The following is a 10654-nucleotide window of genomic DNA, read 5'->3' as shown; positions in this document are numbered from 1 at the left end:
ACGGCAAGGATCGTGTCCTTTCACCTCGCCAACCTTGAACGGTATCCCACGTCGAGTTTGCGCCAGCCCCGACGACGCCACAGATGAAGAAACGCCACGGGCGCATCGCAGCTGTTCAAGGGCGCGGACCGCGACGCCGCGACCCCATCCGAAGGTGCGGGCAGAGTGGAGGCCGCGGCCCCGACGGTGGCAAAGCTGCGGCGTCGCGGGAGCGGTGGGCCAGGCTCCTGGAGCGTTCATGAATGCAGCAGCACGTCGGCATGTATCTTTTTTCACGTCGGCATGTATCTTTTTTTCAAGTTTCATCCCATATGTACAGCAGGCTCCTTCAAGGTTGAAGATCAACGAGCACTTGAGGGAATCGAGGGGGCTCGTCGCGGCAGACGCCGCCCTAGACGGGGGAGGCGTTGGTGGGGGTGGCGTAGGGGACCTCCGTCTCCTTGACGGGGATGGCGACCTGCTTGGAGATCTCCGCGTAGAGCGGCGGGAGCTTGCCGTCGGCCGCGGTGGCGACGACGCCGTGCTCCTTGTCGAGGGCGATGCAGATGAACATGGTGTCCGCGGCCGTGAGGAGCGCCGTCGCGGCCTGGTAGAAGAACATGGCCGCGGCGCCGCCCGTGAAGACCGCGCAGCACCAGGGGATCCACACGGGGACGACGTCGCCGCCGACGACGATGGCGATGAAGAGCACGAGCGACATGGCGAAGACGGGCGACGCGAGGAGGATGCACATGGCGACGAGCATGAAGGTGCGCCAGGAGCTGTCGTAGTCGCCGCCGAGGACGTCCTTGTCGTAGACGTCGCCCATCCAGAACCTGGGCAGGAGGAGGGTGATTCGACGTCGCTTCGACATGAGTGTTTCACGCGCGCGAGTTTCCAGAAAAAACATCCACGCTTCAAAACAGTTCCGAGAGATGATCGCTCGTCCAAAAAACAGCCGAAACGAGTGGAAAACGGCCGAGATGGGAAATTGGGAATTTCGCGCGCTTTTCCCGCCCCGTCCGGAACCAGCAGAGGCACGCGACGCTCAGCGAGAGGCCGTAGGCCAACAGGCCGAAGGCGTTCATGGCCGTCGTCTCGAGGACCATGGCGTCGACGCCGGCCTTGCGCACGAGCTTCGCCGTGCGCTTGCCGGAGGACCAGAGCGCGTCGCCCGTGATGACGTGGAAGATGAGCGCGAACTTCGTCAGGAGGCGCAGGCACGAGTAGACGCAGCACTTGAGCAGCACGGCGACGTAGAAGAAGGGGCTCGCGAAGTTCCAGCAGGAGACCTTGGCCTTTTTTCGGAGCCAGGCGATGAACTCGAAGACGAGCGCGATCTTCGACGTCGTGCCGCTGCTCGTCGTCAGCGCGAGCTTCGCGAGCGTGCAGGGCAGCGTCGATAACGACGCCGCCGCGGCGCCGTCGGGGGCCGTCGCGTCGAAGTGGTGCTGGGCGACGCAGCCGGAGACGAAGAACATGAGGGTGGTGGACGCCCAGTACCACATCCAGCACCAGACGACGTAGCACCAGCCCAGGGCGTTGTTCGCCGCGTCGCTCGCGACGAACTCGCACTCGGACCACTCGCCGATAACGGTGTAGCCCGCCTCGATGTCGTGCTTCGTCTCCTCGAGCTTGCTGTGGTTCCCCGCCGCGGACGCGACGAGGATCAGCACGACGATCAGCACCGCGGACACGGCGAGCCACGCGAAGACGAAGCCCAGCAGCGACGGCATCAGCAGCAGCGAGTGCGCCGCCGCGGCCACGGTCTCCGCGGCCGACGCGATGCGCGCGCGGACGTAGAAGACGTACGCGGCGAGGAGCACGCCGAAAATAATAAACATGATCGCCGTCGACGTCGCCTCGGACGCCCGCGCGAAGTCGTAGATGCCGAGCCCCAGCAGGAAGCCGATCTCGAGGAAGTAGGCCCCGAAGAGCACCGTCTTCGCGAATTGCTCCATGAGCTTGACGAAGGATAGGCAGAGCACCATGACGACGCAGACGAGCGTCACGGGGATCTCCGGGTGGAGGCCGAAGCCCTCCCAGATGTTGTCGGGCCTGGGCTTCTTCTTGTCGCCGAGGCGCCGCGATTCGAGGCGCCGGCCCGCGGGGGACCACTGGCCCGCGTCGTACATCTCGTAGCAGACCGTCGACTCCTTCCAGTAGTCGCCCCCCGCGTTGTCGCAGCAGGCCTTGGCGTCCGAGAGGTAGTGGTCCGACACGCCGTCGATCTCGCCGCTCTTGTCGAGGTCGTAGCGCGCGTGGCCGCCGATCCCGAGCCAGATGCTCGTACCGACGAAGGAGAGGACGCAGAGCCAGAAGAAGACCTTGAAACAATTGTCCGTGCTCTTGCGGTCGTCGATCTTCACGCGGCGCTCGATGGTGCCGAGCTCGTAGGCGTCGGCGAACGCCATCTCGTCGTCTTTGCGGGGGCCCGCGGTGGCGGCCATGGCTTCCAGTTTCACGATCGAGATGGATGGTACCAGTCGGGCTGCCCAGAATCTCGATCGAGATGGATGGACAGCAATCCAGTCGAAGCGCGTGTACTGCAACTTGTACTGCAAGCTGCACGAAACCGGCCGCGGCCCACCGAACCGTCTTAGCTCGCGACGGACTGGAGCCAGGGCGGCTTGGGCACCGCGCCGAGGGGCTGGGCCCCCGGCTTCGGCGGCGCCGGCGGGTGGTAGCAGAGGGCGATGCGGCTGACGTAGCCCGCGACGGGCGCGACGATGCGGAGGCGCTCCTTGCCGTCGACGACGAGGGGCGGGCCCGGCGCGATGACGACCGTCGCGTCGCGCGGCAGCGTCGCGACGTGCGCGCTCGCGAGGGACGCGCCGGACCGCACGACGGCGCCCTTGCCCTGGACCGTCATCTCCCGGCGCCGCGGGATCGGCAGGTCGTCCGCGGCGACGTCCTGGTCCACCGTCGCCGGCAGGTCCTTGGCCGTCGACGCGTCGCGCTTCGATTTGTGCAGGTGGAACCACCAGTTGATGATCATGTTGCGGCCGCGGCCGCCCTCGACGCAGTGGTACCAGAAGGCGGGCAGGAACAGCAGGTCGCCGGCCTTGACCTCGACCTCGATGGCCACCGCGTCCGCGTACTTCGGGAAGCGCCCCGTCGACGGGTCGTCGGCCTTGAGGAACGGGGGCACGCCGCTGTGGGAGAAGGAGGGGAAGGGCCAGGGGTACAGGCTCTCCGCGTCGCTCGGCGGCCACAGCCAGAGCTTCTTCGTGCCGTCGACGACCAGCATCAGGTTGTCGAAGGGGTCGAAGTGCGTCTTCGTCGTGTTGCGCCCCCCGCCGAAGTACATGATGACGCCCATCTCCGTCACGTCGCCGAAGAGCGCGCCGTACTTGATCCGGGGGTTCGTCGGCGAGTCGGCCAATTCCGCGTGCATCTCCGGCAGGAACTTGCGGAGCTCGATCTTGCCCGTGTACTGCCGCGGCGGCTCGCCCCGGGCGCGCGAGGCCGCGCAGGCGTCGATGTAGGTCCCGAACTTGCCCATGTGCGCGCCGCCCTCGATAAATACGTGGCGGCCCGCGCCGTCGGGGATGCACGTCGTCCGGACCAACACGTCGCGGTGGCCGCAGAGGCGCTTGAGGTGGTCGTCGTCCCGAAACGTCTGGAGGCACGGCATGTCCTCGAAGGCCCGCTCGACGACGCAGGGCGTGTTCGTCGCGACGTACTTCCAGAGCTCGTCGTCGCTCGGATTCGCGAGGCGCTCCACGGCGCGGAGCCGCGCGGGCGCGGCGACGTTCGGCGGCCGGCTCCAGAGGCGCACGGGCAGCCCGGACCGCCCGAGCTCCGCGTGGACCTTGAGGACCGCGATGAACGCGTCGTCGTCGATGGTCCGCCGGATGACGGCGCGCGCCTCGCGCGACGTGCCCTCGCGGCAGGCGGAGTTGCTGTCGAGGGACAACAGGATGTTCTTCACGAGGTCGCCGGCGATCTCGTCGCTGCATCGCAGATAGCCCATGGCGTCCGTGAGCTGGCGCTTCATCCTCTCGTCGTCGTCGACGAGCTCCTGGAGCCGCCCGTAGCCGCCGGGCTGCGCCATGATCTGCGCCCAGAATTCCAGGTCCGCCATCGTCTTCCGCGCTCTACGGATCGCCTACTCGGTGACGACACTCTACTTCGAGGGCACGGCGTCCATCGTGTGGAAGACGACGGGCTGCACGCGTTGTTTCCGTTCAACTTGAAGCAATTAGCGCTCCGGCAGGCCGCCGGCGATGGCGGCGCGCGCGCGGCTCGAGAGGTCGAGGACGACGTCATGCGCGGCCCGGTCCGGGTAGACGGGGTCGTGGACGACGACCGTGACGCCGCCGGCCTTTGTGAGCCGGCCGCCCTGCCAGAACTCGTTGCCCGGCGGCATGAGGGCGGCCGTGCCGAGGATCGTGATGGGCACGACGGGCACGTCCTTGCGCGCCGCGAGGACGAAGGCGCCGGGCTTGAAGGCCTGGAGCCGGCCGTCCGCGCTCCGCGTGCCCTCGGGGAAGAAGAAGACGGGCTGGTCCCGGTCGAGGAGCTCGCCGCAGCGCGCGAGCACGCCGGCGCCGCCCTTGCTCCGGTCCAGGGGGATATGGCCGATGAGGTGCATGACCCAGCCGCAGAGGGGGATGTAGAAGATCTCCCGCTTCGCGACGATCTTTAGCGGCAGCGCGTCGAGCTCGAAGAGCGCGTAGATGTCGAGCCAGGAGCAGTGGTTCGACACGAAGACGGCGCCCGCGCCCTCCAGCGCCGCGAGCTTCTCGGCGCCCTCGACCGTCGTCTCGTAGAAGCACCGCGTCGTCAGCCGGCCCCACGCCTTCTGCACCCAGTCGGGCGCGCGCCGCCGGTCCCCGTCGAAGAGTAACGTAAAGGGCGCCGCGGCGAACATGACCAGCGACAGAGGGAGGGAGAGGAACCCGGTCGCGGCAAAGAAAGCGCAGCCGCGCGCCTCGTCCTCGCGCCCGCCGGCGAGGTGGTACGCGGCCAGCGTCGACGAGGTGATGGGCACGAGGCCCAGGAGCGCGTAGGGCGCCGCGGCGGCGCGGAAGGCGTAGGTGCGCGCTCTGCTGCGCGTCGACGCGCGGCGCACTGCGGTTTTGTGGAGCGCGGGACGTGCCACGACGCGAATTGCTCGACGCATCATCATCATTTGCCACAGGCCCCCAAACTCTTGAGACTTCAGCGAAACGTACTTGCCGCTGTTAATAAAACCAGGCAGCCCACGAAGAATCTATGTTGCGCGCGTGATGATGCCGCCCTCGCAGCCCACGGCGAAGAATCTATGATGAGGCGCGCGTCGTCGCGGCTCATCCTGCTGCGGCACGGCCAGAGCGAGTGGAACGGCGCGTCGGGCTTCGGCCCGGCGCGGTTCACGGGCTGGGTCGACGTGGCGCTCACGCCGAGCGGCGAGGCCGAGGCCGCGGCCGCCGGGGCGCTGCTCCGCTCGCAGGCGCCGCCCATGGCCGTCGACGCGGCCTTCACGTCGGAGCTCCGGCGCGCCGCGAAGACCGCGGAGCTGTGCTTACCGGGCGCGGCCGTCGCGCGCGACGCGCGCCTGAACGAGCGGCACTACGGCGCGCTGCAGGGCGTCCGCAAGGACGACCCCGGGCTCCTCGCGACGCCGCTCGCGCACTCGACGCAGACAAAGAAACCGCTCACGGCTTCGGAACTCGAGAAGATCCGCCGGTCCATGCGCGAAGCGCCTCCTGCCATGAGCGCGTCGCACCCGCATTACGACGCGAAAGCCCCTCCGACGGAGTCGCTCGCGGACTGCCAGCGGCGCGTGCTCGCGTGCTTCGACGAGCGCGTCGCGCCGGCCGTGCGCGGCGGGCGGACCGTCCTCGTCGCGGCGCACGCGAACACGCTCCGCGCGCTCATCGCGGCCTTGGACGGCGTGCCCGACGCGCTCGTGCCCAAGATCTTCGTACCCAACGCCGTGCCCTGCGTCCCGTCCCGGCGTCCAACGTCCTTCGAGGACCAGTTAAAAAAGCCCACGTCGTAGGTCTACGCGCTCGACGGCGACTCGCTCGCGCCCCTCGCGCCGCGGCTCGAATCGTCGAGCGGCGGGTCGCACGCGCGCTGGCTCCTCTCGGCGGAGAACTACGAGCGGCTCGCGGAAAAGATCGGCGTGAGTACGCTCGCGCGGAACATCTTCGAGGCCTGGGACGCGAATAGCGACGGGGTGTTGGATCTGGACGAACTGCGCGCGGGCCTCGCGCGGCGTCCCGCGGCCGTGACGATTTTCGGGCGGGAAAACGAAGAAACATCGTCACCGACGTGCGTTGTAGGTCTCGCGGCGATCACGGACGGCGACGATGTGGCCGTGGCGGCGTCCGCGGGCGCGATTCTGGCCGAATTGGACGAGGACGGCGACGGGACCATCTCCCTCGCGGAGTTCGAGGAGCGCGCCGAGCAGGCCTGCCGCCAGTTCGTCCCGTCGCCCGTGGGCCTCGGCGACGCCGCGACGCGCGGCTACGCGGGACCCGGGGCGAGTTAGGAGTCCTAGACGAGGTGGCCGTTGACGGCGGCGTACTGGCGCTTCGCGCGGAGGCGCCGGGGACCCAGCGCCCAGGCCGACGCCCGCAGGCAGGAGAAGGCGGCGGCGACGCTCACGAGCCCGTAGGCGACGAGCGCGGCGCCGGACGACGCGCCGGACGCCGCGCGATCGCGCCGCCGGCGCGGCGCCTTCCGCGGCGTCCGCGGCGGCGCCGCCGCGTGGCCGTAGGTGCGCCGCAGGAAGCGGGCGACCTCGGCCTCGTCCCATCTATCGCCGACGCGGCAGTGGCCGCACTCGCTCGCCGGCGGCCAGGCCCAGGCCGCGGCCGCGTCCGCCGCGGCCGCCGCGTCCGACGCGCCGCCGCCCTTGACGCGCGAGTTCACGGCGTTGTGCGCGCGCCAGAGCCACAGCGACGCGTCGCCGTCGGCGTCGCAGGCGCCGTGGTCGCAGGCGTCGTACATGGCGAGGAAGTGGGACCGGCACTCCGCGCACCCGAAAAAGTGCGCGACGAACGCGCGCACCGCGGCCCGCGCGGCCCGCGGCTCCAGCGCCTCGCTCGCGACGACGGCGTGGAAGAAGCTCCAGAGGCCGCAGGTGTAGGTGCCGCCGGACTCGGCGCCCCGGCCGTCCGGGTCGCAGCGCGCGCTCCAGGCCTTGGGCTGCGCGCGCCGCGTCGTCCCCCGGCACGTCACGGCGTCCGGCTTTGCCAGCCAGGCGTCCCACTCGTCGCTCGTCACGCCCTCGGACGATGCCCCTAAACAGTCCAGCAGCGCCGGCGCGACGGCGACGCCGGGGAGGGCCGTCGACGCGGCCGCGAGCACGCCCCGGAGCGCCACCAACCGCTCGCGCGACAAAACGGGCCCCTCCGTGAACACGGCCGACTCCAGCGCGTAGCGCAGCGACGCCGCGGCGTCGCTCAGCGCCGGCGCGCCGCGGAGGCCGGGCGTCTTGAGCGGCGGGTCCTCGGCGCGGCGGAGCCCGCCGCCCTTCTCGGCGGCCGCGCCCTCTTTCAACAGCGCGGCGTCGTCCCGCGTCAGGTAGCCGGGGTACTTCCTCCGCACGGTCGCCAGGAGCTGGAGCGGCGCGCGCTTGTCGAGGACGACGTCGTTCCCGAGCGCGCCGAACGCCTTGACCGTCGGGTAGCTCCTCACGCCGAACTCGGAGCACGCCTTCTTCTCGGCCGTGCAGCTCACGGCGCCCGCGCGCAGAGCGTCGCCGCTCGCCGCGAGCGCGGCGCCGAACTGGCGGAAGGACGGCGCGTAGTGCTGGCAGTGGCCGCACCAGGGCGCGTAGAAGGCGACGACCCAGCCCGCGGCGTCCGTCTCGTTGGCGGCCACGGCGCGCACGCCGGACCGGTCGAGCTGGCGCACGCCCGACGCGCCGAGGAAGAGCTTGTCGCTGCCGAGGGCGTCGACGGCCGCGAATACGCCGAGGCAGAGTAGGCGGCGCATGGCTGGTCGTCGACGCGGAGGGAGGCGCGATGAGCTGCCACAGGATGGCATGTGATGTCAAGCACTCAGATGTTGCATTTCCCAACGGCTGCCCCGCGGTTGGTGATGGCTCCACCTCCACCGCCGCCGCCGCCGTTCGTGACCGTCGTGAAGCAGCAGCCGAAACGGACCAGCAAGACACCGACGCTCGACGCGCGCGACCTGGCGAATCCGGCGCCCGGCGTCGCGGAGCGGCGGCACTGGTTAAACTACCAGTCCTGGCGCCGCCTGGAGCGCACGAAAAAGGTCAAGAAAGAGCCGCCCGTCGCACGGACACCAAAAGCGAAGCCGCCGTCCCCGAGCATCCCCGACGAGGCGCGCGTGACGAGGAAGCGCGACGCGGGCAGGCCGCCGCCGCCGCCGCCGGACGTGGCCGCGGTCCGCGAGGCCGAGCTCCGGCGCGTCTTCGACGCCGCGGACAAGTCCGGCGACGGGTCCATCTCCATCATCGAGGCCGTCAAGGCCCTGCGCGGCGACGCGGCCTTCGGCCGCGCGCTCGGCTTCGACGGGTCGAGCCGCGTGCGGCAGGAGGACGGCACGCGCGACCGCCTCGTGCGCGCGTTCGGCGCGCTCGACGTCGACGGCGACAAGATGCTCAGCTGGGACGAGTTTCGCTCCGTGGGCCTCAAGGTCACAAACACGGGCATGGCGGGCGTCCGCGCGCGGAGCAAGGCGCGGAAGCGCGAGGCGGCCGTCGCCGCCGCGCTCGCGGCGCTCGAGGCCGAGGAAAACAAGCCCGCGCCGCTGCCCGCGGGCGCGAAGCGGGCCGCCGCCTCCTTCGCCATGCGCTGGTACCTCGGGCGGATGCGGCGCTACGCGGCGCTGCGCCGGTGGGCGAGGCGGAAGCACCGCGAGCGCGCGGCCAGGGCCGTCGCGGCGGCCGCGAGCCGCGGCGACGAGGAGACGCGAAAAACGGCGACGAAGAACGACCGCGCCAAGTGGCGCCGGGCCGAGTGGCGCCACATCCAGAAGCTCACGGGCGTCCTCGGGCCCGCGCCGTTCTCGCGGAGCGACATGCGCGAGCGCGCGGGCGACGCGAACCGCCAGGCGCGCTTCGACCGGCGCCAGGAGGTCGGCTGGGCGTTCTAACCGTCGTTAAAGGTCCCGTCGGACATGGCCCGCAGGATGCCGTCCTTCGCCTTCTCGTACCCGGCGTAGGAGATGAGGTGGAGGTCCGCCATCTTCTTGAGCTCGCGGAGCTTTGTGACGCGGCCATTGGGCCGCTGGTCCGCGCGCTTGCCTACGCGCGCGACGGTGACGATGTTTTATCGTTCTCTCGGTCAAAATCTCTCACGGCCACGGGACGCCGGCGCGTGCGCGCCATCGCGGGTACGTAGTCCGGGCAGAAGTTGTTCGCGTTCGCCGGGTCGTCGCTGCACCAGGGGTCGTCCATGGAGATGAACGGCGGCGGCCGCCTACGAGTCGTCTTCCCGCGCGCGCGCGAATAGAAGCGAACGCACCCGAGGCGCGCCGTCTGCAGCTCGAACACCAACAGGTCCATGGTCGAGTGGAAGGGCCCGACGATCGCGTCGCAGCGCGCCAAGCCCAACACGTCCGCGTAGACCTCGCGCGCGGCGACGGCGCGATCGAGGTCGCCGCGCTCCTCGATGAGGTCCGCGTGGCGGTTCGCGCCCTGGGCGTTGCCCTCGCCGTACTTGGTCCGGTTGATGGGGAGGAGGCGCGCGCGCAGGCCCAGGTTCGCCGCGAGGGGCCCGACCGTCTCCGCGACCTCGACGTCGTCCGTCGCCACGAAGAGATCCCTAAAACCCGTCGCCGCCGCGAGGTGCGCCGCGGCGCCGAGGTAGTCCCGCAGGGGCGGGCAGCTCCGCCGCCGCGCGTAGGCGTGCTTGCCGAGCTTCGCGTAGCCGGACGCGCGCCCGCACGAGTCGCCGTGCCGCACGTGGACGGCGACGCACCGCGGCGCCGCCGGCGACTTCGCGGGGAAGAAGGCCGCGGGGAGGAGCGGCGTCAGCTTTGCCTCGACGACGTCGAGGTCCTCGACGAAGTAGTCGGCGACGGCGGCCATGAGCGCCAGGGAGCCGTGCTTCTTCAGAAACCACTCGCCGAAGGTAGGATCGAACCGCGACTGGCCGTGGCGCGCGGCCGTCGAGTTGAAGTGGGGCGCGCGCCAGAGCGTGTCGCGGATGCGGTCCGGCTCGCCGTCGTCCCAGCGCAGCGTCACCGTCGCCTCGGGATCCGCGGGGGCGTCCGGAAGCCGTCGTAGGAAGCAGCTCTGCGCGGCGCCGCCGCACGCGTCGTCGGCCCAGAGCCACTTCTCCCTCCCCGACGCGTAGGCGACGGGCACGCCTGCTAAAAAGCTCCGCCAGGCCGACGCCAGCGCGTGCTTGAGGCCCGACGCGACGCCGTGGTTCGGCAGCGCGATCAAGTTCGGCTCGGGCGCGTCGCCGCAGTTCTTCGACGCCGCGCACGCCTCGAGGTCCCGCCAGACCGCGAAGAGCTTCGCCTTGTCGCGCCGCCAGGTGTCCACGGAGACGTTGGCGACGGCGTCGAGCCAGGCCCGGCGCGGCACGTAGGACACGCCGTGGAGCAGGTTGAACTTGCACGCGCCCGGCGCCGTCGGCAGGTTCGGGTAGCGGCACCGCTTCGCCGTGCGCCGCACGCTCAGCAGCGCGTCGCTGCCGATGCCGCAGTTTCCCGCGGCCACGAGCGCCGCCGTGCCCGCGTTCAGCGACGCGCGCAC

At 70.5% G+C, this 10654-nt stretch overlaps 3 protein-coding genes across 3 annotated transcripts; 1 reads left to right on the top strand and 2 right to left on the bottom strand.

The window, feature by feature from the left end:
• Positions 1-4183: 4183 nt before the first annotated feature.
• Positions 4184-4855, bottom strand: AURANDRAFT_34654 (hypothetical protein; the record flags this gene model as incomplete). Its single annotated transcript, XM_009044064.1, has 1 exon — positions 4184-4855. One exon carries the CDS (start codon positions 4853-4855, stop codon positions 4184-4186), a length of 672 nt encoding a protein of 223 aa, XP_009042312.1.
• A 396-nt stretch (positions 4856-5251) lies between these two features.
• On the top strand, positions 5252-6589 carry AURANDRAFT_59688 (hypothetical protein; the record flags this gene model as incomplete). Its single annotated transcript, XM_009044068.1, has 2 exons — positions 5252-5916; positions 6553-6589. The coding sequence occupies 2 exons, from the start codon at positions 5252-5254 to the stop codon at positions 6587-6589; spliced, it is 702 nt and encodes a 233-aa protein (XP_009042316.1).
• Positions 6590-7584: 995 nt separating this feature from the next.
• Positions 7585-7767, bottom strand: AURANDRAFT_9229 (hypothetical protein; the record flags this gene model as incomplete). Its single annotated transcript, XM_009044063.1, has 1 exon — positions 7585-7767. A coding segment is annotated over one exon (183 nt), but the record flags the coding sequence as incomplete, so codon positions are not given.
• Between the last annotated feature and the right edge of the window lie 2887 nt (positions 7768-10654).

The sequence above is a fragment of the Aureococcus anophagefferens genome (assembly GCF_000186865.1).
Source record: "Aureococcus anophagefferens unplaced genomic scaffold AURANscaffold_118, whole genome shotgun sequence".
In the NCBI taxonomy this organism is placed as follows: Eukaryota; class Pelagophyceae; order Pelagomonadales; family Pelagomonadaceae; genus Aureococcus; species Aureococcus anophagefferens.
Note: the sequence above shows the minus strand (reverse complement) of the source record. Positions and strands in the feature narration are given on the sequence as shown.